This window comes from Corylus avellana, chromosome ca8, assembly GCF_901000735.1.
Source record: "Corylus avellana chromosome ca8, CavTom2PMs-1.0".
Lineage (NCBI taxonomy): Eukaryota > Viridiplantae > Streptophyta > Magnoliopsida > Fagales > Betulaceae > Corylus > Corylus avellana.
In genome coordinates this window covers 14895711-14921389 of record NC_081548.1, presented here as the reverse complement: position 1 = coordinate 14921389, position 25679 = coordinate 14895711, and the positions used below count along the sequence as shown (strand labels likewise).

Sequence of the window (25679 nt, the reverse complement as noted above, 5' to 3'; positions counted from 1 at the left end):
CTAGGACATGGTATCTACTCCTAGTTCCCCAGGTTGATTAAGTTAAGAACTTGTGATGGGATTCTTTTGTTACTTTATTAAGCCCAGGATTTGGTCATCCAAATTGACTTAAACAACATAAATTCAACACACATACATATGAAGAATTCGATCAAACATGAATTAATCAAGTTAAACTTCCAAAAGATAATTGTAGCATAATCGCCAATATTGTAATCTTATAGAGACTTGATTAGGGCTTCAAACTAGCCCTAATTAAATTACTAACTACATAACAAAAATAAAAGGGAAGAGAAGAAAAACCCAAACTCTTCTTGATCTAGCTTGCAGTTCTTTTCCAGAACTTGTGTCAACTTCTCTACACTTTTTGCTAGAGGCTTAGAGGTCTATTTATATGCTTAGGAAAACCCTAGAAGCTTAGAACCCCTATTAGACTCGTAGGTCTAAGTTCTAGTTCAATTAGGATAGTGAAATCCAACTCTGATGTGGAAAAGGAGTCCTAGCGCGTCTGGGCCGCACGAGTGTGCTCAATCGCAGGAGGTGTGCGCTCGATCACACGCCTGCGATCAGTCCCTTGTGTTGGGCACTCGAGCGTATCGTACGCTTGTGCCTGGCTTCATATGTGATCAAGCGTTGGTGCGCTCGATCCTGGCTGTCTTGAGCTCGAGCGCAGGACAGCTCGAGCCTAGATTGGGCTGCAATCGATCCTATGGGTTTTCCTTACAACAAATAAAGCTCAACAAACCTATATGCTTAACAAAATGTGAGACAATGAAACATTAGCTTAAACATATACAAGCATATAGTTCAACCAAGTATGCTTCACAAGAAACTGACAAGAGCCATAAACACATAGGAGTTTTAACACAACAAAACTTCACAAAAGATGTTTGCAAACAATGATTCAGAAAGGTACACCCAAAACATTTGGCATAATTGAAAATCAAAACAGGGGAACTTTAAACCCGCAAGGAACATTTGAATAAAGTCTTACAACACTAGCCACATTTAGCATATGACCCATCCCAAAGCATAAGCGCAAATACAACTGAAAACAATCAATATCTATCAAAACATACGGATAAAAGTAAATCCAAGCTCAACCACATCAATTTCAAAAGTCAAGGTAGATAAAATCTAAATTAATCAAATGAAAACCACAAAAACATGGACAAAACCTACATACATTGTGAAAAATGAGCAATAAGTACATATCAAGGCTTGTAGAGTACAATGACACAGACGCAAAAGAAGAAAGTCGAAAGATTTTGGTGATTTTCTGGAGAAAATAAGGAGCCAGAGTAGTTATCGCACGATTCTGCAAAATTTTCATCAGGACGAAAATGTGACACTAATAACAAAGCGATTGCTCAATTTCGTCAGGACGAAAGCTATCTTCATGAAAAAATTAAACCAACATGACGAAAATTCAAAGAAAATTACAAAATTTTCACTCCTTTTTTTAAAAAAAACAAAAGTAAAAACACAAATTGAGAACCCTCACAAAGATCCATGAAAAATACAGTATGGTCATAAAGAATTTCACATTGATGAAGAAAATGAACATGTATTATGAAGTCAAATTATTGTTAGAGAAGCTACTCAGAGAATGTTAAGAATAAGAAATGTCATGATGAAGAGTGTGACCATCTTAATAATACGACTTGCAACACATGAGCATATGGAATGAGCTGCTTTCTTGAAGTACAAACACTTCATGAGGTTCAAAAGTCAAACATTTTTGCTACCAAGGCCAAAAATCACTTACACACCCATTCCTAAACAATTCAAGCATTTGACTTATTAAACAACTTATGTTCCGAAGGCACTTCACCTTTTTCCCGCAACGAGAGGGCACAGACTATTTATTTAAGAGAAAAAGAGTCATTGCATCTTAAGAGAACTATCATCTTTGTTAGTAAAAACAAAGATGCACATTTTTCTTTTTGATCTACTATCAAGGAATAGTTAAAAAAAAAAAAAAAAAACATTGTCTCCAAGATTGTCACCCTTACGTAGTGCTGCTTCTTGCTTAAGGGGACTCCCAAGAGTTCCGTCACCTATTCTATCATGACATTGCTCATTCCAGGTGACTCTTAAGAACACAGTCACCTGGAACATCAACAAGATTGTCATGATGCTGCTTGTTTCAAAGGACTGGGGATTGCACCTAGACTGTCATGACTCTACCTCTTGAAAATAACTTTTTACGAGCACCATCACCTAGACCGTTGTGATGTTATTGAGCTGTCACTAGAGTTAGTGCTGAAACCCTAGTGACTATTTGGACTCGTTTCGTTCCTTTTTAGACATTGCTTGTTTTTCACACAACCTATTAATGGATAAGGTTGCTCAATGTGTAATGGGTGAAGTATAAGCCTTAAAATTTCTTGAGAGGTTGCATAGCTTAACCTTTAAGAGCCATTTATACTTTCCCTCTCTTGGAGTTTATGTTCGAACCACACATCTCCATATAAACCTTCAACCGTTCAAAGTCTACTGATAGATTGGTAAGGACATCATATATAGAAGATTGGTCAATGAGGAGCTGGAGCGTATCGTGGAGATAAAGGGCAAATGAGGAGTTTGCGTACGTATGGAATCTAAGTATTTCACAAAGGGGTTGTAAGTTTACTTTGTCTATACTTGAATTTTTCATAATGATTTTTCACCTAGGTTTGGTTGGCTTGGAGTACTAGTTTTACCTTGGAGGTTCTCAAAGGGGTGATAACCAAAATCTTTGTGTGGATTGTTGGGTGTTTATATTTTGTGGTTTGCCTTTATTTTGTTATTGCAATAATTTTATCTTATCTATTTCCATTTTATTAGCTTGTATATGTGGAGTTGGATTGTAGTCCTTTCAGTAACGATGCATGGTCATCTTGTATGGACAAGGACTTTCCATTATAAATGAAACTAATGGTCGTGATTTAAAGAGAGTATCCATTAGTTAGGATCCTCTTCATTTAATAGTCTACATCATTCTACAATTATTTAAGTGGGAAAAATTCATTTTACCTCCCTGAAGTTTGAGGTATTTTTCAATTTGAACCCCAACGTCTAAAAATTTTCAATGTACCACCCTATTGTTTCAAAATTTTGCAATAGGGACCCTCCGTTACTAATTTCCGTCTAAGTGGACGAAAATTATCCCACATGCATCACACGTAGGAATAATATGCGTTCTCTTCCAATTTTGTCCCTTAGTAAAGCTAGTGAAATGACCTAATTGCCCCTCATTAAAACCCAATGCATTTTGCAATTTTTTAAGCCAGCTTCCCTTTGTTGGTCCACTGTTGGTCCTTTTCCTTTTCACTCCAACACCCACACACGACACAACACTCTCTCTAGTGTTTCTCTTTTGTTTTGTTTATTCAAGCAGCAAATCGTGGTCCCTAGGGGTAAGCAGATTAACCGTTAATCGTTTAACCGACTGTCTACCAGCTTCGACCGAACCGATATTAACCATAACCGTTTAACCGATATTCTTATCGGTTACAAATTTTGTACATAAATTCTTATCGGTCCGGTCTGGTCCGGTTAACCATTTGTTATCGGTTAACTGTTTTAACCGATAAGAACCGGTATGGGGGAAGGCTAGTAACAAAACTAGTCTAGTTCAGTTGATAGGGCACTAGAGCACAAGGCTTAGATCCTCGTGGTCATGGGATTGCACCTCTATGATTCTTTTTTTTTTTCTCCTCCTCCCACGCAGCAGACTCTTTCTTCCACTGTTTTTCTTTCTTTTCCTTCTCATCATTTTTTTTCCCAATTCCCACGCCACATATTTCTTTTCTTTTCTTTGTTTTTTTTTTTTTCTTCTCCTCCCACTCAGCGGATTCTTTCTTCCTCATTGTTTCTCTTTCTTTTCCTTCTCACCATTGCAGGAGAATGGGTTTCTTCCCCATTTTTTTTCTCTTTTTCCAGTTCGTGCAACATCCGCCCCCATCTGCTCTCACAGACCTCTCTTTTAGCATGAAAGATTCAATTCAGGTAAGAGTTTTTGCTTTTTTGTGCTTGGGGGTGAGAGAAGTAGAGAACACTGAAGAATGTAAGATTTATAACGAGTTAACTGGTTTAACAGTGTACTATTATAACCGATAATTTCGGTTGAAATTCTTATCGGTTCGGTATCGGTTAAGAAACGGTTTAACCGAAAATTATCGGTTAATAACCAATAAGAGCCAAAACCGGACCGTTTTGACCGATACCCACCCCTAGTGGTCCCTTGTTTAGTTTTCGTGGTCCCCTTGTTTTTCATCTATAGGCCTTTAAAAAGCTCCATTTCTCCATCCACGGAAGACCAAAAAGGCAAAGTGGTCTCTATGCTACTCCTCCACATGGGTCCTTCAGCATAGAGAGAGTGGAAGTGAGAGAGAGAGAGAGAGAGAGAGAGAGAGAGAACGTCGCTAGATGCTGTGGATTTTCCACAAGACCCATTTGTTTACAACGGCAAAGATCTCTACAACTTGTTTGGAGGAAATTGGAGCTATGGCTTTGGGCTTAGAAAAGAAGATGATCAACAACAAGGCCGCTCTTTTGACTTCCTCGAGAACTAAACAGAAAACTACCTCTATGGAGACTACAGTTCCTCACCTCATTCAATGATACCGCATCTAAATCAACTCCACCTCTCCAATGCATTCTTGCAAACTACTAATGAATCCCAACAAGTTGATTCCTCAGCAACAACAAAAACTCGCCCCAAGAGACGCCGGGCAAAGAGTCAAAAGAGAAACACTAGATCCAGCTGCTATCTCTGTCGCTGGAAGCACAAGATCGTGTATGGGTGTTGGGGGGAAAAGGAGAAGGAGCAAAGTGGGGTTCAAAAGGGGGGTTGACGCGTTTTGTTTTGCAAAATGCGTTGGATTTATTGAGGGGCAAAATTGGAAGAGAATGCATATTGTTCCCACTTGAGACACATGTGTGATAATTTCCGTCCACTTAGACGGAAATTAGTAATAGAGGGTCCCTATTGCAAAATTTTGAAACAATAGGGGAGTTACATTGAAAATTTTTAAACATTAATTGGGATCCAAATTGCAAAACACCTCAAACTTTAGGGGTAAAGTAAATTTTCCCTTATTTAAATTTTTTAAAAGACGTGCAAATATTGATTTCAAACACCATCAAATATACAAACTTTAAATCATAATCATAAAATAAATAGTCAATTTTATTTCGAATGGAGAAAATCTTTCTACACGTGTTGCATTTAGGTGACAATTTAGAAATTTTTTTTTTTAAAAAAAAAATCAATTATTTCTTTATTATGGGTATTATTTTCAGGACACTCGGAACTAAAATCCAAGCAATGATTACTTATATATTATAGAATTGAAACAAGAATCTTGTTCCCATATCAGTGGTGTGCGAGGTGGCCGATATCAAATGGATAAGCATCACATGGAGACTCAGCCTTGTATGCTCTTCCCGCGTACACCGAAGCAACAATTTGAGTGGGGTGGATTGAATCATAAAATGCATATTGGCTCCGGTTACTGCATGTACTTCCCAATGGCACGCACAGCCCAGTAGTGCTCGACGCTTCACAGCAGGAAACATTGGAAACCAAGGAAGCTGATACAAAATTCCATCTCAATCTCACAATACCGTAAATCTATAATACTAGTAATTTAGAGTCCGATTAAGATTGCGTTGAGGAGTTTAAAAATTATTTTTAATATTTAAAAGGATGTACCAAAGAAAAATTTGGTCTATTTAGTAAAAAACGTTAAAAATACTTTTAGACCCCTCATACGTAATCTCAAACAAATCCTAAATTGATAAGGAAATATACCTAGAAGTGGACTGGTGGACCCGATTCCAGTAGAGTTTATGAAGATAAAAGAAGCACGGGTCAAATTGCGATTGAGAGCAGCCACGTGTGATTTAAGCCCAGCATTGAAAAGTTCAACGGCATTGTTGATGTTGTCGACGCAGGCAGAGCCATTTGTTCCACTTCCACATGAGCTCCGTATGATTGGAATACTACCAATCGCAGCCAGCCCGAAAATGGCAAATTTCCTTGCCCCATACTTGTACAAACTCTAGCATCATCAACACATTCAAATATTGCCTCATCAGTTTTTCTCTATCACTATGTTACACTTCTGAGTAATTTTAAAAGTTACTCTTGTCTTATTATTGTGTTCCTAAAAAGAATATATGGCTTTTAAAATCAATATTTGATCAATATTCAATAGTGATCAATCACAAGGCCAATGGTAATTTTAAGAGCCACATCATCATTTGAGTGACATAAGATGGACTTGTAGCATTACTCTACAATTCTCTATTATAAAAGGTCATCTTCTAAATCTATGATTGTTTAACCAAGTAGGAATTTTTTTTGGTAAGAGCATCTCAGGCAGATGTTCATATCATTTATAATAGTTATATTTAGTTCTTATAAATCACTTTATCTCTCCAACAAATATTTCAAAATCAAAAGTTTCAAAAAATTTTGCGACACTAAACTTTCACATTATTATAGCACCTTGAATAAATTTTTTATTTTTTATTTCGAAAAAATATTCATTAACCCTATGAACTATCGCCAATGACGGAAGGGGAGGAGGGGGCAGTATAGGCCAAGGTCCCCCCCCCCCCAATTTCTTAGAAAATAATTGGTAAGGTAAAAAAAAAAAAAAAAAAAATTATATGCCAAAATTTTTACATTCACCCTATTAGCCCTTACCAACAAATTTTTTTGGCCATACCCAATAAAATTTTGGCCCTATTCACTAATTCTTTTGCCCCACTCAATAAATCTTTCGGCCCTTACCTATTCAAACCTAGAAGCCTAATTGTATAAAAAATTTGTAATCCCTAGCCAATAAATCTTTTAGTCCTTACCCATTCAATTCTAAAAACTCTAATTGTATAAAAGTTTTATAGTCCCTACCAGTGTTGGCTAGCAGAAGCAAACATGTCAGTTGAATAGAAATGAGAAAGAAATAGATTGATAAGACAAAGATGGGTTGATGTGAGTAAAATGAGTTTTGAATTTTCTATGAGTAAAACATGAAGAAAGTTATTTGTAAATGTGAAAAAAAATAAGTGACTTTTTTGGGAAAAAAAAAAAAAAAAAAGAGTGGGTTGCCAAATGGGCATCCTCAAAAGTTTTTTATTGGTATTTTATAAGAAATTATAGTTATTTAGTTGTTATTTAATTGTAGATTGCAATATTTTTTTAAAATTTTTATTTGATATTTATAGTTTGGGATAGTCTTTATTTCATAAAAAACAACCACAAAAAAAAAAAAAAAAAAAAGAAAGAAAAGAAAAAAGGGAAACTACCTTTTGCCCTCAAGAACTACAATGCATTTTCACTTTGCTCTCATGAACTACCAACTGTCACATCCGACCCCCATGAACTATCATTTTGGACCCAAAACCCTCATTCTGTCAATCAAAGGCCTCTTCTGTCAGTCAAATACGTTAACTCAGACAGTCAAAGTAACGATGCGTTGTAGTTCATGCGGGCAAAGTGACAATAAATAATAGTTCATGGGGGCAAAGTGATAATGAATTGTAATTTATGGGAGCAAAGTAACGGGTAGACCATATGAGTTAACGCTTTTGACTGACGGAATAGGGGTTTTGCTAACAAAATGGTAGTTCATGGGGTCGGGTATCACAGTTGGTAGTAGTTCATAGGAGAAAAGTACCAAGGCATTGTAGTTCATGGGGGCGAAAGGTAGTTTTCCAAAAAAAAAAAAAAATTGGTTTGGCCTCTTCCCATAAGACATTCTAGCTTTGTCCCCAATTATTGCTCATTTTGCACTTATACTTTCAAACTTTAAAAAGTGACATTAGAGTTTCCAATACTACTACCGTGTTTCAAATTAGACACTTTTACATTTTTCTATTCAAAATATTCTTATATATATATATATTCATTTGAAAATGTTAAACAAACAAAAAAGCTAAAAACACCAAAAAAAATGATAGTCATTTTCATATTAGCCCCTAGATTTTTTTTTTCAATGGTTATTTTTTATTTTTTAATTTCATTAGAGAAAAATGTAAAAGTGTCTAATTTGACTCACATGTAGAGCTTCGATGTCACTTTTTAAAGTTTAGAAATATAATTGCAAAATGAGGGATAGTTTGAGGGGTAAGATTATTGTTATTATTAAATTTTTTTTTTTTTTTTTCCAAACACTACTCCTCCCCCACCTTCGTCCAAATGGATGAGTTGGGTGTTTGGCAATGAGGGAGGAGAGGGTGGGTTTCGTTCTCAGGCCGACAGTTTTCAAAGCCGCCGGCAGTTTGAAGGGCTCAGATGAGAATCAAAATATTAATGGTTGAATTTCATAGGAGCTCTCTGTTCCATAGCAGCTCCCTGTTGAATTTCATTTTGAAGTTGAATTTGTGGAGTTAGAACAGAGAGTTGCTTAGTTTCTGTAGTTGAATTTGTTATAAATTTCCCCTTTCCTTAAGATTGAGAAGATAGTTGTTGTCTTTGTGTTTGAATTTCAATTTGAATCAAAGTATTGCAACAGAGAGATGCTATAGAGAGAGACCATGAAAATAGTAAGGTTAAAAAATAATAAAATAGACATTAAAAAATAATATTTAAAGAAAATAAATAGTGTAATAGATAGTCTACTCAATAATGTAAATTTAATCACTTAATCAATAAGTTAACACTCTCCCTCATGTGTGGGAGGCTCAACACGTGAAATATTTAATTTAAATGAGAGAGATTTGACGGAGTCAAGGTTTGATCCAGTACCTTTGACTCTGATACTATGTTAAATCACCACTTATCACAAAAGCTTAAGCTAATAAAAATAGATAAATACTTTACAGTTTCCGTACTAATAAAATATAGAAAAAATTTATTTCTAAACTTATGTTTTAAAGACGTACAGCTTCCCTTTGAGAACCTACCAAAATTTATTCGGTTACCAACTTAATATTTAGGTTCGTAACACACAACTACTATTAAGAGATAAAACGAGCTGCGAAAAGTATGAAAAAAAACGTGCTAACCATTAATTGCTGAGATAATTGGTCATTGAGGACGACAGCGTATTGCTGTGGGGTGTAAATGGTGCTAGTTGGGTAGTACTGCGGCAAGAAGTAGTTATTAAGATAGTCATTGCTACCAATTGCAACAACATATATGCACTTGCTTAGGTACTCTGCAGTTGATTTGTTATGATTTCCCAACATCTGCTTGATCTTCGACACCGTAATCTGGTGATTTTTCAACTGCCTATCCATGCTTATCCGATCACCCTGCAATGATCACCAACCAAATTATATACGCAAAGGTAAAGTCTTCTGAATTTCGACGTATTTTGAGAAAACCCCTCTAAAGTTATAAAAAAAAAAAAAAAAAAAAAAATTCAATTTCACTTCTTGAATTTTTAATTTGATGCAATCTACCCCCTCCATCAGTTTTTGGCGTTAACTCCTAACGGAAGCTATGAAAAATACTAAAATACCCTTCAATTTAGTTTTTTTCTTTTTTTTTGTTAAAAAAAAAAGAATTAATTTGAAATTAAGGATAAATTTGAAATTTTATAAAAAAAAATCTTATCACTTTTACGGTCTGTTTTAACTCCCAACGGGGGGAGATTGCATCAAATTAGAAGTTTGGAAGATGAAATTAAGAATTTTTGAACTTTGAAAGAATATTCTCAAAACAGGTGAATTTTAATGAGATTTTTGTGAAGTTTCTCCTAAACAGTATTACAATTATCTCTATCTATAACATGCATGCCAACGTACCTGGGTTTGTCCAGTTTCGTTGCGAATTCCGGCTGCGCCGGATGCATAATTGACACCTTTGAGTATTTTCCTTCCTCTGGCAGTAGCAAAAGGTGGAATGTAATTGTCGAATCCCAGAAATTCAGCTGTAATGAGAGAAAGTGTTCAAAATTAAGCATATCATACTTTGGCAACCATATAATATAATAATATAATGTAATGAGAAAGAGCAAAATGCAGACCAATGAAATCGACGATATTACGACCGTTGGTAAACCTTCCCGTAGGCCCCTTGGGGAAATCAATCCCATAGGGTGGATAATTGGCTTTTGCCAAAGTCACAAGATTGTTGTTGTTCCCATCATCCGACAAAGAGTCCCCGAAAATGAAGAAACAAGGTACTTTTTGATGCTTTCCTTTTGCTGCAAAACAACGTTGTTGCATGTTTGAGAGCAGCAAGAAAACAAGCAGCATCCACAACATTGTCTTGTTTATCTGAGATGCCATTGAACCTCTGAGAAACTGGGAAAGAAGAATATATCAGATGAAGGTGAAATCCAAAGAGAAGAACTAGTCTTTATAAAGAACTTGAATAAAGAATTCTTTTGAATAAAGAATTTTATGCATTATTAATGGACCCATTAAACCCTATAAGAATATTGATTATAGAAGCTACGTTTGAGTTTGATTATTGTTTAAAAATATTGAGGGAATTTAACCTGTCATGGTCTTGAATATATGAAACTCGGACATGTGGAAAATGCATTTACTCTTTAACTATAATCAATATTTTAATGTCTTTGTCAACACATAACAACACTATAATTAATTAGTTTACCCAACAAGCTGCCAGGTAATCAAGGCCAAGTTATCATATAAACTATATATAGTTTATCATATCCAAATTCAAAAGCTTCAACTTGTAATATAAAATATATATTCTTTATGTCATTCCAAGCTTAATTTTCTAGGTTAGTGGGGGACATCTTAATTAGTAAGGAAAGGGGTTGTCCAAATCTGACAAAAAGCTAATTAGGCGTAGAGCATTGTTGAGCACATGTACATTAGATCCGTAGCACTTGGAGTGCTGTTTGAAAAATCAAATCACATGGTTTTTAAAACAAATTTCTCAGTTATTTTTCTCCTTTTCTTCATCGATTAGAAATTAAGAGCGTGTTTGGCCTTGCAATTTTGAAGCCAATGTTACATTTTTAAGCAAAATTGAGAAAAAAAGTGTCCCATTTAGGATTGTGTTTGAAAAAAATTAAGGTTTGAAAACCTAAAAGAATATATGTTTTCAATCGGCAGACAAGGGAATGTGTTTTTAAGCATGCCCGATTTTAATAGCCAAACAGTCATTTTGCAAAATATTTAAATAGGTTTTTAAAAATACCTTCTTCATTAAATACGTTTTAAAATTGCTATTTTTTTTAATCTTTTTTTCTTTCTAACCACATGTTTTGAACCATTAAACCAAAACGTCACTATATCAAATTAGAGAAAGTACTGATTTCTTTCCCATGCTAAGAACAATATTTAAGAACGTATTTTTGTCTTATTGACAAAAATTTATGGTCATTTTTATCTTTTTACTGGCTTTGTGATAAACATTGATATTTTTTTAGCAGTTTGGGAGGGGAAGGGAGGAGATCGAGGACATTATCTCAATTAAAAGTTTAGATAAAACATTATCAATTGAGTGATAATTACAAAAAAGTCCTACTCAATAATTATCAATTAATTCAAACCAAAAATTGAAGTTATTTCTTGCCTAGATTACACTCTCTTATTATAGATAATCTATGATATCTTGTGCAAAATCTTATCAAAGTCAACAGTCCAATTATTTTTATAACAACTCAAATATCTAGTGGTCTTAAGTTACAACCTGATTAGGGAGACCACAAAAAGATCCTTTCTCAGCTGCCGGCTCCGTGTGTTTTAGTGAGATGGATGACGGGGTTGTGAGAATTACTTAATTACTCCTCTATACCTATATAGATAGTAAGCTTTTAATTATAAGTAATTTAACATTTTAGAATGCTTCAGGTGGGTTAATATAGGAAAAAACATGATGATCAGAAAGTAAAAATGGAAATTTTCACATGAAAGCTTCTAAACAATGATAGGAGAAACCGTTTCAAAAAGGAAAATATTAGGTGTTTTTCTAGTATTCTCCTCGTATTCTCACAGTTCTAAGTGGATATTATTTTTTAAAAATCGAGTGAGAGAAATAAATGTTATTTTCTTTTTTGCTTTTTTCAGAAAATAATATTTACGAAGGACTGAAAGAACACTAAGAAAATGCTAAAAAAACACTTAGAATTCTCCGCTAAAAAAATCTACAAATTAAATAATTTTCAAGATGACTTTATTTTTCATATTTCAAGATTGATTACGCCACCAAAGGGGCCCTAGGAGGAGAGGGATCCAGATCCCCTCCCATTGGAGGGGAAATTGGAGATTCTCCAATTATCATCCTGACCATTGATTTTTATCCAACAGCCCACACTATGCCACATGTCCCATTCAAAAATAAATAATAAAATATTAATTAACTTTTTTTAAAAAAATTAATTATTATTATTATTATTATTTTTTTTAAAAAAAAAAAAAATATGGGGTGGTCGGCCACCCAAAATGAGCCCTGGAAGCCATCCCCTAGGGCCGGTTGGGAGTGGCTTTGGCCCTAGGGGCCAAAACCCAAAATTTAATTTTTGCATTTTGGGCCTAGAGGGTGGCCGAACCACCCCCTGGGGCCCTAGGTGTGGCTTCTGCCACCCCCAAAGACCGGTTGGGGGTGGCTTAAGGTTTTGGGTGGCCAGCGACCCATATTTTTAGAAAAAATATTTTACTTTTTTATTTTTTTGAAAAAATTAATTAATATTTTATTATTTATTTTTTAGTGGAACACGTGACGTGGTGTGAGCTCTTGGATGAAAATGAATGAACAATATGATCAATTGGAGAATCTCCAATTTTCCCTCCAATGGGAGGAGATCTAGATCCGGAGGAGAGTGCTGCCGAGTGGTCACCACCATTATGGGCATGCAGTTGTAATATCAGTGCCATTGACTTTTTATTTTAATATTTGTTATGCAAGAAGTGTATAATTGTTACGCCATATGGTAAGAATAAGTCTATAGAAGACAAATTCAACATAAAACCTGTTGATAGAAAGGAATTGTGCGATACAATCAAGATATATATGCTGAGCTCATCGCTGAAGACAATATGGGAGGGAAGAAACAGAAACATTCATCTCCAGCTAAGGTAACAGAATCCTATCATTCTGGCATGGATCGAAGGGACGGAAGAATGAGGTGGCCCATGTAGGCTTCGGCCCTTGCCCATACTAGACTTCGTCTCCGTCCCTTCTAATGGAAGGCCAATAACAACCAACCTCATAATCAATCCCATCAATCATTATACTAAATTCCAAAAATGAGGAAGATGATGAGGACCATATGCATGTCTGAATTATTGTTTATGAGGTTAGCAGGAAGCCTCAACTTTTGAAAGGAATGGCCACTACTGGCTATTAACGTTGCTTGTTTTAGAGTTGTCTCGCAAAAAAGACACTAATTAATCAATGTTTTTTCTTGCTAAAAGATGCTAATTAGTGTCGTTTCTAAGACCTTACGTAAAACTTGAATTGTTTTTTTTTTGTTTTTTTTTTTCTTTTTTACAAACGACGTTAATTTTACACAATTAAACGTCTTGTTTACTAAATATTGTAAAATAATCGTAAATTGCCGTCGCAATTTTATAAATGACATTAAAAAGAAATCATGGTTTTTAGCAACCTTTCACAAAAAACGAATCTAATGTGCCTGCTCGACCTTTCACAATAAACTACTTGCACTTAGCTGGAGACTGCTAGTGTGGCAGATGGAACTGGGATCCCCTCCGATCCATTTGGCCCGAAGGGAATTCGGTCTTTGTTATTGCAGGGGCATAATTGTCTCTAAAAAGAACTGGATAACAAGGATTGGATCCCCTCCAGTCCAAACAGACCAGAGAGGATCCAAATGCGATAGATGGTGCTGTTGGGAAAATTGATAATTAATTGGCAACTAATTTTCTACTAGACCTTTATACAAAAGACAAGTTTAGAAAGAAAACACACGAGAACACACACCAATCACACATGTACACAAAGAGTTTACGTGGTTCGGTAATATGCCTACGTCCACAGGGCGTGATCCAGTCTCCTTCTTTACTATTGAGAAATATTTAGTATAATGACACAAGCATGAACCGCTCAAGTTTAATATCTCAAACCCAAACCCTTAACTCCTTGTACACCCCACTCAACTATCCCTTTCAAATACCCAATAAAGAAAAACTCTCTACACTTTGTAAATGGCACAAAGTGCTCTCACCAATTTGGATTTTTCGGATGATCTCAACCAAGGACTACATGTCCTTTTATAGAGGATTAATCACGAAAAATAGGAGAACAATTTTAATCAAATTGATGCTGGGAAAACAAAACCATCATGAATACAAAGTCTTTTTCATGATGAAAATAAACATTGCGGTCCACATGTTTACCCACATGCGTTTTCTCCAGAAATCCAATTCCAAATTATTCTTGGACTCATTTTAAAACTAACATTATCATTTTATAGATATATAGGACTTGAGCCCACCAACTTGAATATTGATATTTTCAAGTAATTATCATTCCACTTGTTGACAATTTGAGCCATTATCAACAATCTCCACCTTGGTAAAAATTTGGCAACCTCCACCTAAGACCTTAGGTTCGCATCTTGATTGATGCCCATCTCCATGCCTTGGGATGTCGTACAAAATACTGTCTAGAGCAACAATAATAATTCTACAAGAATTATCATGCTCCACCATAAAGAGTAATTGCACTTAGACTTAAACCATTCCAAGAATTTTCATTTTTTGGCACATGTTGAAAAAATCCTGTAGAAAAATATGGTGCAACATCCATGTTTGGTTTCCTTGGAAGTTCATCAGCCATCGACACCCTTTTCCACCACATACCCGACATCAAAAAATCAAACTAATGTCTCATATGTAAATTTGGACACGCTAATAGAACACATCCATTATCTTGACATTTTTGGCGGTCATGCTAGAGGATGTACATGCCCTTATGAAAGAACATCATCATCTCTCTCTGTACAGAGAGAAATAGTATTAGCGTTTTTTAAGCACTCTGTTGAACCTGCTCCTCTTTTTGGGCAATTTCTTTTAAGGTGTCCAAATTGCCCGCAACCCCAGCATACAAGATTTCCCTTGATAGGGTTCTTTCTCTTCCAATTTGCAACTACAAACGCCGAGTTTTCTTTTTGATCTATGATCAAAGAATAGTTAAAAAAAAAAAATTGTCTCCAAGAATGTCACCCTTACGTAGTGCTGCTTCTTGCTTAAGGGGACTCTCTAGAGTTCCGTCACCTATTCCATCGTAACATTGCTCATTCCAAGTGACTCTTAAAAACAGTCACCTGGACCATGAACAAGACTGTTGTGATGCTGCTTGTTTCAGACTACTCCTGGGAGATTGCACCTAGAGTGTCATTACGCTACCTCTTGAAAATAACTCTTGAAAATAACTTTTTAAGAGCACCATCACCTAGACTGTTGTGATATTATTGAGCTGTCACTAGAGTTAGTGCTAAAACCCTAGTGACTATTCGGAACCATTTCATTCCTTTTTAGACATTGCTTGTTTTTCACACAACCCATTAATAGATAAGGTTGCTCAATGTGTAATGGGTGAAGTATCAGCCTTAAAATCTCTTGGGAGGTTGCATAGCTTAACCTTTAAGAGCCATTTATACCTTCCCTCTCTTGGAGTTTATGTTCGAACCACACATCTCCATATAAACCTTCAACCATTCAAAGTCTACTGATAGATTGGTAAGGACATCATTTATAGAAGATTGGCCAATGAGGAGCTAGAGCATATCGTGGAGATAAAGGGCAAACGAGGAGTTTACGTACGTATGGAATCTAAGTATTTCACAAAGGGGTTGTAAGTTTTCTTTGTCTGCACTTTAATTTTTCATAGTGATATTTCACCTAGGTTTGGTTGGCTTGGAGTACTAGTTTTACCTTGGAGGTTCTCAAAGGGGTTGTAACCAAAATCTTTGTGTGGATTGTTGGGTGTTTGCAATAATTTGTTCTTATCTATTTCCATTTCATTGGCTTGTATATGTGGAGTTGGATTGTAGTCCTTTCAGTAACGATGCATGGTCATCTTGTATGGACAAGGACTCTCCATTATAAATGAAATTGATGGTCGTGCTTTAAAGAGAGTATCCATTTCATAGTTAGGATCCTCTTCATTTAATAGTCTACATCATTCTATAATTATTTAAGTGGGGAAAATTCACTTTACCTCCTTGAAGTTTGAGGTATTTTTCAATTTGAACTCCAATGTCTAAAAATTTTCAATGTACCACTCTATTATTTCAAAATTTTGTAATAGGGACCCTCTGTTACTAATTTTCGTCTAAGTGGACGAAAATTATCCCACGTGCATCGCACGTAGGAACAATATACGTTATCTTCCAATTTTGTCCCTTAGTAAAGCTAGTGAAATTACCTAATTGCCCCTCATTAAAACCTAATGCATTTTGCAATTTTTTAAGTCAGCTTCCCTATGTTGGTCCACTATTGGTCCTTTTCCTTTTCACTCCAACACCCACACACGACACAACACTCTCTCTAGTGTTTCTCTTTTGTTTTGTTTATTCAAGCAGCAAATCATGGTCCCTAAGGGTAGGCAGATTAACCGTTAATCGTTTGACTGACTGTCTACCGGGTTCGATTGAACCGATATTAACCATAACCGTTTAACTGATATTCTTATCAGTTAAAAATTTTGTACCGAAATTTTTTTCGGTCCGGTCCGATCCGGTTAACCATTTGTTATCGGTTAACCGTTTTAACCGATAAGAACCAGTATGGGGGAAGGCTAGTAACAAAACTAGTCTAGTTCAGTTGGTAGGGCACTAGAGCACAAGGCTTAGATCCTCGTGGTCATGGGTTTGAGCCCCTATGGTTCTTTTTTTTTTTCTCCTCCTCCCACGCAGCAGACTCTTTCTTCCTCTGTTTTTCTTTCTTTTCCTTCTCATCATTTAATTTATTTTCCCAATTCACACGCCACATATTTCTTTTCTTTTCTTTGTGTTTTTTTTTCCTCCTCCTCCCACTCAGCAGACTCTTTCTTCCTCATTGTTTTTCTTTCTTTTCCTTCTCACCATTGCAAGAGAATGGGTTTCTTCCCCATTTTTTTTTTCTCTTTCCAGTTCTTGCAACATCCGCCCCTATCTGCTCTCACAGACCTCTCTTTTAGCATCAAAGATTCAATTCAGGTAAGGGTTTTTGCCTTTTGGTGCTTAGGGGTTAGAGAAGTAGAGAACACTGAAGAATGTGAGATTTATAACGAGTTAACCGGTTTAACCGTGTACCATTATAACTGATAATTTCAGTTAAAATTCTTATCGGTTTGGTATCGGTTAAGAAATCGTTTAACTGAAAATTATCGGTTAATAACCGATAAGAGCCAAAACTGGACCGTGTTGACCGATACCCACCCCTAGTGGTCCCTTGTTTAGTTTTCGTGGTCCCCTTGTTTTTCATCTACAGGCCCTTAAAAAGGTCCATTTCTCCATCCACAGAAGACCAAAAAGGCAAAGTGGTCTCTATGCTACTCCTCCACATGGGTCCTTTAGCTTAGAGAGAGTGGAAGTGAGAGAGAGAGAGAGAGAGAGAGAGAGAGAACGTCGCTAGAAGCTGTGGATTTTCCACAAGACCCATTTGTTTACAACGGCAAAGATCTCTACAACTTGTTTGGAGGAAATTGGAGCTATGACTTTGGGCTTAGAAAAGAAGATGATCAACAACAAGGCCGCTCTTTTGACTTTCTCGAGAACCAAACAGAAAACTACCTCTATGGAGACTACAGTTCCTCACCTCACTCAATGATACCACATCTAAATCAGCTCCACCTCTCCAATGCATTCTTGCAAACTACTAATGAATCCCAGCAAGTTGATTCCTCAGCAACAACAAAAACTTGCCCCAAGAGACGCGGGGCAAAGAGTCAAAAGAGAAACACTAGATCTAGCTGCTATCTCTGTGGCTAAAAGCACAAGATCGTGTATGGGTGTTGGGGTGAAAAGGAGAAGGAGCAAAGTGGGGTTCAAAAGGGGGGTTGACGCATTTTGTTTTGCAAAATGCGTTAGTTTTACTGAGGGGCAAAACTGGAAGAGAATGCATATTGTTCCCGCTTGAGACACATGTGGGATAATTTCCGTCTACTTAGATGGAAATTAGTAACAGAGAGTCCCTATTGCGAAATTTTGAAACAATAGGGAAGTTACATTGAAAATTTTTAAACATTGAGATCCAAATTGAAAAACACCTCAAACTTCAGGGGATAAAGTAAATTTTTTCCTATTTAAATTTTTTAAAATACGTGCAAACATTGACTTCATACACCATTAAATATACTAACTTTAAATCATAATCATAAAATAAATAGTCAATTTTATTTCAAATAGAGAAAATCTGTCTACACGTGTTGCATTTAGGTGACAATTTAGAACATTAAAAAAAAAAAAAAATCAATTATTTCTTTACTATGGGTATTATTTTCAAGACACTCGGAACTAAAATCCAAGCAATGATTATTTATATATTATAGAATTGAAACAAGAATCTTGTTCCCGTATCAGTGTTGTGCGAGGTGGCTGATATCAAATGGATAAGCATCAGTTGGAGACTCAGCTTTGTATGCTCTTCCCGCGTACACCGAAGCAACAATTTGAGTGGGGTGGATTGAATCAAAAAATGCATATTGGCTCCGGTTACTGCATGTACTTCCCAAGGGCACGCACAGCCCAGTAGTGCTCGACGCTTCACAGCAGGAAACATTGGAAACCAAGGAAGCTGATACAAAATTCCATCTCAATCTCACAATACCGTAAATCTATAATACTAGTAATTTAGAGTCCGATTAAGATTGCGTTGAGAAGTTTAAAAATTACTTTTAATATTTAAAAGGATGTGCCAAATAAAAATTTGGTCTATTTAGTAAGAAACGTTAAAAATACTTTTAGACTCTTCAAACGTAACTTCAAACAAACCCTAAGTTGATAAGAAAATATACCTAGAAGCGGACTGGTGGACCCGATTCCAGTAGAGTTTATGAAGATAAAAGAAGCACGGGTCAAATTGCGATTGAGAGCAGCCACGTGTGATTTAAGCCCAACATTGAAAAGTTCAACGGCATTGTTGATGTTGTCGACGCAGGCAGAGCCATTTGTTCCACTTCCACATGAGCTCCGTATGATTGGAATACTACCAATCGCAGCCAGCCCGAAGATGGCAAATTTCCTTGCCCCATACTTGTACAAACTCTTGCATCATCAACACATTCAAATATTGCCTCATCAGTTTTTCTCTATCACTATGTTACAGTACTTCTTTTTAATTTTTAAAAGTTACTCTTGTCTTATTATGGTGTTCCTAAAAAAATATATGACTTTTAAAATCAACATTTGATTAAAATTTAATAGTGATCAATCACAAGGCTAATGGTGATTTTAAGAGCCAAATCATCTTTTGAGTGACACAAGATGAACTTGTAGGGTTACTTTACAATTCTCTATTATAAAAGGTCATCTTCTAAGTCTCTAAGATTGTTTAACCAAGTAAGAATTTTTTTTGGTAAGAGCATCTCCGGGAGATGTTCATATCATTTATAATAGTTATATTTAGTTCTTATGAATCACTTTATCTCTCCAACAAATATTTCAAAATCAAAAGTTTCAAAAAATTTGCGACAATAAACTTTCACATTATTATAGCACCTTGGATAATATATATATATATATATATATATATATATATATTTTTTTTTTTTTTTAATTTCGAAAAAAATATTCTTTAACCCTATGAACTATCGCCAATGACGGAGGAAGGGGAGGAGGGGGCAGTATAAGCCAAGGCCCCCCAATTTCTTAGAAAATAATTGATAAGGTTAAAAAAAAAAATAAAAAATAAAAAATTATATGCTAAAATTTTTATATTCACCGTATTAGCCCTTACCAACAAATTTTTTTGGTCATACCCAATAAAAATTTTGGCCCTATTCACTAATTCTTTTTCCCCACTCAATAAATCTTTCGGCCCTTACCTATTCAAACTTATAAGCCCTAATTGTACAAAAAAATTTGTAATCCCTAGCCAATAAATCTTTTTGTCCTTACCCATTCAAATCTAAAAGCTCTAATTGTATAAAAGTTTTATAGTCCCTACTAGTGTCGGCTAGCAGAAGCAAACATGTCAGTCGAATAGAAATGAGAAAGAAATAGATTGATAAGACAAAAGTGGGTTGATGTGAGTAAAATGAGTTTTGAGTTTTCTATGAGTAAAACATGAAGAAAGTTATTTGTAAATGTGAAAACAATGAGTGACTTTTTTGGAAAAAAAAAAAAAAAAAGAAAAAAGAAAAGAGTGGGATGCCAAATTGGCAACCTCAAAAGTTTTTTATTGGTATTTTATAACAAATTATAGTTATTTAGTTGTTATTTAATAACTATAGTTATTTAATTGTGGACTACAATTTTTTTTTTTTAATTTTTATTTGATATTTATAGTCTGGGATAGTCTTTAGTTCATAAAAAATAACAAAAAAAAAAAAAAAAAATGGGGAAACTACCTTTTGCTCCCATAAATTACAATACATTTTCACTTTGCCCCCATGAACTACCAACTGTGACACTCGACCTCATAAACTACCATTTTGGGCCAAGAACCCTCATTCTGTCAATCAAAGACCATTTTCATCAGTCAAAAATCAGTCAAAAGCGTTAACTCAGATGGTCATAGTGACAATGCGTTGTAGTTCATGGGAGCAAAGTGACAATGAATTGTAGTTTATGGGAGCAAAGTGACGAGTAGATTATTTGAGTTAACGCCTTTAGCTAACGAAATGGGCTTTTGACTGACGGAATTGGGGTTTTGGGCTCAAAATGGTAGTTCATGGGGGTCAGTTGTCATAGTTGGTAATTCATGCAAGAAAAGTGCCAAGACGCTGTATTTCATGGGGGCAAAAGGTAGTTTTCCAAAAATAAAAATAAAATAAAATACTAAAAATAAAAATTTGGTTTGGCCTTTTCCCATAAGACATCATAGCTTCGTCCCCAACTATCGCTCATTTTGCACTTATACTTTCAAACTTTAAAAAGTGACATTAGAGTCTCCAATACTACTACCGTGTTTCAAATTAGACACTTTTACATTTTTCTCTTCAAAATATTCTTAATTTGTTTTTTTTGTTAAAAAAAAATGCATTTGAAAATATTAAACAAACAAAAAAACTAAAAACACCAAAAAATGATAGTCATTTTCATATTAGCCCCTTGATTTTTTCTTTTTTTCAATGGTTATTTTTAATTTTTTTAATTTTATTAGAGATAAATATAAAATGGTCTAATTTGACTCGCATGTAGAGCTTCAATGTCACCTTTTAAAGTTTAGAAATATAATTACAAAATGAGGGATAGTTTGAGGGGTAAGATTATTATTATTATTAATTTTTTTTTTTTTTTTTCCCCAAACGCTACTCCTCTCCCACCTTCGTCCAAATGGATGAGCTGGGTGTTTGGCAATGAGGGAGGAGAGATGGTGGGTTTCGTTCTCAGGCCGACAGTTTTCAAAGCCGCCGGCAGTTTGAAGGGCTCAGATGGGAATCAAAATATTAATGGTTGAAATTCATAGGAGCTCTCTGTTCCATAGCAGCTCCCTGTTGAATTTCATTTTGAAGTTGAATTTGTGGAGTTAGAACAGAGAGTCGCTTAGTATCTGTTGTTGAATTTGTTATAAATTTTCCCTTTCCTTAAGACTGAATCAAAGTATTGCAACAGAGAGATGTTATAGAGAGAGACCATGAAAATAGTAGGGTTAAAAAATAATAAAATAGACATTAAAAAATAGGGAAAAATATAAAAAAGCCCACTAAACTACCAGCCATTTTCGATTTAGCCCTCTAATGTTTCAAAAGTGATAAAATAGCCCATCAAACTACCAAACTATTGCATTTTGGCCACTCTATTAGTCAAAACCGTTAGTTTGGACGGAAACTGCAAAACGATGTCGCTTTGTTGGGGGCTACTATATCATTTTCTGAATATTAGGGGCCTAAAATAAAAACGGTTAGTAGTTTGGGGGGCTTTTTTATATTTTTCCCCAAATTTTTTTTTTCTTCATAAAAGGGCATTGTAGTAACTTACCCATAACAAAACGACGTCGTTTTGCAGTTTCCATCCAAACTGACAGTTTTGACTAACGGAGTGGCCAAAATGCAATAGTTTGGTAGTTTGGAGGGCTACTTTATCACTTTTGAAACATTAGGGGGCTAAATCGAAAACAGCTGGTAGTTTGGGAGGCTTTTTTATATTTTTTCCTAAAAATAATATTTAAAGAAAATAAATAGTGTAATCGATAATCTACTCAATAATATAAATTTAATCACTTAATCAATAAGTTAACACTCCCCCTCACATGTGGGAGGTTTAACACGTGAAATATTTAATTTAAATGAGAGAGATTTGACATAGTTAAGGTTTGATCCCAGAACTTTTGACTCTGATACCATGTTAAATCATTACTTATCACAAAAGATTAAACTAATAGAAATAGCTAAATACTTTACAGTTTCTGTACTAATAAAATATAGAATAAAAATTTATTTCCAAACTTATGTTTTAAAGACGTACAGTTTCCCTCTAAGAACCTACCCAAATTTATTCGGTTACCAACTTAATATTTAGGTTCGTAACACACAGCTACTATTAAGAGTTAAAACGAGCTGCAAAAAGTATGAAAGAAAACGTGCTAACCGTTAATTGCTGAGATAATTGGTCATTGAGAACGACAGCGTATTGCTGTGGGGTGTAAATGGTGCTAGTTGGGTAGTACTGCGGCAAGAAGTAGTTATTAAGATAGTCATTGCTACCAATTGCAACAACATATATGCACTTGCTTAGGTACTCTGCAGTTGATTTGTTATGATTTCCCAACTTGATCTTCGACACCGTAATCTGGTGATTTTTCAACTGCCTATCCATGCTTATCCGATCACCCTGCAATGATCATCAACCAAATTATATATATATATATATATATATATATATATATATATATTAACTTGGCAGTGTTAGTGTTAGGGTTACATTTATACTGTATTACATATTAAACAGTAGGAAAAACTTCGCAAAGGTTAGGTCTCTTGATCTTCTACATGTTTTGAGCAGACCGCTTTAAAGTTAAAAAGCCCTCAATTTCACTTCTCAAACTTTTAATTTGATGCAATATATCCCCTCCGTCAATTTTTGGCGTTAACTCCCAATAGAAGCAATGAAAAATACTAAAATACCCTTGAATTTAATGTTTTTTTTTTTAAAAAAAAAAAATAACAAATTGAAATTAAGGGTAAATTTGAAATTTTATAAAAAAAATCTCATCACTTTTACCATCTATTTTAACTCCCGATGGGGGAGATTGCATCGAATTAGAAGTTGGAAAAGTGAAATTGAGAACTTTTGAACTTTGAAAGAGTATTCTCAAAACGCGTGAAAGTTTAGAAGATTTTGGTGAAGTTTCTCCTCAACAGTATTACAATTGTCTCTACTTATAACATGCATGCCACCGTACCTGGGTTTGTCCAGTTTCGTTGCGAATTCCTGCACCGCCAGATGCATAATTGACACCTTTGAGTATTTCCCTGCCTCTGGCAGTAGCAAAAGGTGGAATGAAATTGACGAATTCCAGAGATTCAGCTGTAATGGGAGAAAGTGTTCAAAATTAAGCATATATATATATATATATATATATATATATTGATAAAGCAAACGTATCAAAAGAATCCACTACAGATTGAGCTTCACTAAGAATTATGGAAAAGAGATTAATTGGTTTAGAAAGTGTGGAACTAGCCGTTGCAAATATTCCATACCTGGTGGACTTAGAAAAGATATTCCTATAATTTCTCAATGTATCGTTGAAGACTTCAACTCATGTGGATGTGTTTAGAAATGGTGGACCCAGCTGTTGCAAACATCCCATATATAGAGGACCTAGACAAAGATATTCCTATGTTTGCTCAAGTGACCGTTGGAGACTTAAATGCTACAGACGTGGACCAAGAGAAGATTGCTTACCTTTTGTAATATGAACTTTCCAACATTATCTAGTGTTACCGTTAGGAGTTTTCCATAGAAAAAAATTGTACCGTTGTATTTCTCCTAAATATATAGAAGAGTCATATGGCTAGAGCAACTCATGTTTTTGAGAAGCTCTTTGTCTTTCTAAACCAATTCTCTTATTTTTCTCATGGTATCAGAGCCTTGAAGCTCTTGACACGTCTAGACAAATGGCTCAATCATCAACATCCCTCACACTCTCTATGCTCAATCTTCATAACCTTATCAGAGCTGTCCCACCTAAACTCAACTCAAAAAATTTTCTTGTGTGGCAAATGACCATTTTTCCATTAATCCAAAATCTCAAATTGGTGAACCATCTTACCGATGATCCACCCAAGGCAACAACTACAGATGAGTCAAATAAAGAAGTACCCAATCCTAAGTATGAAGAATGGCAATCCACAGATTTGCTGCTACGCAGTTGGATTACAGGAACATTGTCAGAAGAAGCTCTCGGACACGTTGTTGGCCAAAATACTGCACGTGAGATGTGGTGTTGTCTTGAAGAAACCTATCTTCAGGCAACCAAAGAAAGAGAAGTTCAGCTAAAACGCCAACTTCAGATGCCCAAACCAGAGTCAACTTCCTTAGGTAATTATCTCACTTCTTTTAAATCTATTTGTGATAATCTTGCAGCCATAAAGAAACCAATTTCTGATGAAGACAAGACTGTGCAACTGTCTCATTGTCTTGGCAAAAAATATGATGTTTTTGTCACAACCATGCTGTCTAAACCTCCATTTCCCACATTTAGTCAGTTCGTCATGGCCTTACAAGGCTATGACATGAGATATGGTTCTGTGACTAATGAAGAAAAAGAGGGATTTAATCCAAATCCCAATCCCAATTTTGCATTTTTTGGTCAACGAAATGGTGGAAGGGGTCGTGGATCGAATCGAGGTAGAAATCCAGGGTTCTCCTTCAACTCTCGAGGACGTGGATTTGCTCCAGCAAATCAAGCATCCACTCATCATGGACGTGGGATTACTCATGGAATAAATCAGTCATATGCACCTTTTCCCAACAATAATATTGTTGGTCGTTCTGCACAACAAAAAAATCAGTCATCTCAATCGGATTTTTCACGACAAAATCAACAACAATCTCATTCAACATCTCAATGTCAAATTTGTGGACGCATTGGACACATCGCGACAAAGTGTTGGTATCGGTATGACTATTCCTATGATACTAATGAAAATCTCTCTCAAGCTTTTGCTGCCACTACAGTATCTGACCCACAAGATTCTGATCCAAATTGGTATACCGACACCGGAGCAAATTCTCACATGACCTCCGATCCAGGTAATCTTAATAATCCTCAATCTTACACTGGTAATGATTACGTGATGGTTGGCGATGGTTCATTGTTGCCTATTTCTCATATTGGTACCACTACAGTAAACTCTTCTCATGGAAAATTAGAACTTCAAGATGTGCTTGTTGTGCCTGATATTAAGAAAAATTTAATTTATGTTAGTAAATTAACTAAAGATCTTTCATGTGCTATTGAATTCATTTCTTCTGGTTTTAAGATCAAGGACAGAATTACGGGACTAATCCTGGCAACGGGGCATAAGCAAGGTGGCTTATACGCACTTCATGAAGGGGGAGCAATTACGGCTTTGGCAGCAATAAAATCTGGACGAGCACCGGAGCCTCTTTGGCACCAGAGGCTTGGCCACCCTCATT

At 35.4% G+C, this 25679-nt stretch overlaps 2 protein-coding genes across 2 annotated transcripts; both read right to left on the bottom strand.

Moving 5' to 3' along the window:
* Positions 1 to 5362: 5362 nt before the first annotated feature.
* LOC132190928 (GDSL esterase/lipase At1g29670-like) lies at positions 5363 to 10233 on the bottom strand. The gene is made up of 5 exons (XM_059605954.1): positions 9969 to 10233; positions 9748 to 9872; positions 9004 to 9252; positions 5801 to 6050; positions 5363 to 5580 (listed from the first exon to the last, which is right to left on the bottom strand). The coding sequence occupies exons 1-5, from the start codon at positions 10231 to 10233 to the stop codon at positions 5363 to 5365; spliced, it is 1107 nt and encodes a 368-aa protein (XP_059461937.1).
* Positions 10234 to 18448: 8215 nt separating this feature from the next.
* On the bottom strand, positions 18449 to 23580 carry LOC132190927 (GDSL esterase/lipase At1g29670-like; the record flags this gene model as incomplete). Its single annotated transcript, XM_059605953.1, has 4 exons — positions 18449 to 18666; positions 18887 to 19136; positions 22623 to 22865; positions 23437 to 23580. Coding segments are annotated over 4 exons (855 nt in total), but the record flags the coding sequence as incomplete, so codon positions are not given.
* Positions 23581 to 25679: the final 2099 nt, after the last annotated feature.

Bases quoted from the DNA above. Each gene is read 5' to 3' on its own strand.
- LOC132190928 (XM_059605954.1), bottom strand. From the start codon at position 10,233: ATGGCATCTCAGATAAACAAGACAATGTTGTGGATGCTGCTTGTTTTC. The intron at 9,873-9,968 runs GTCTGCATTTTG...CTCTCATTACAG, and splicing joins TAATATCGTCGATTTCATTG to CTGAATTTCTGGGATTCGAC. The intron at 5,581-5,800 runs GTATATTTCCTT...ATTTTGTATCAG, and splicing joins GTCCACCAGTCCACTTCTAG to CTTCCTTGGTTTCCAATGTT.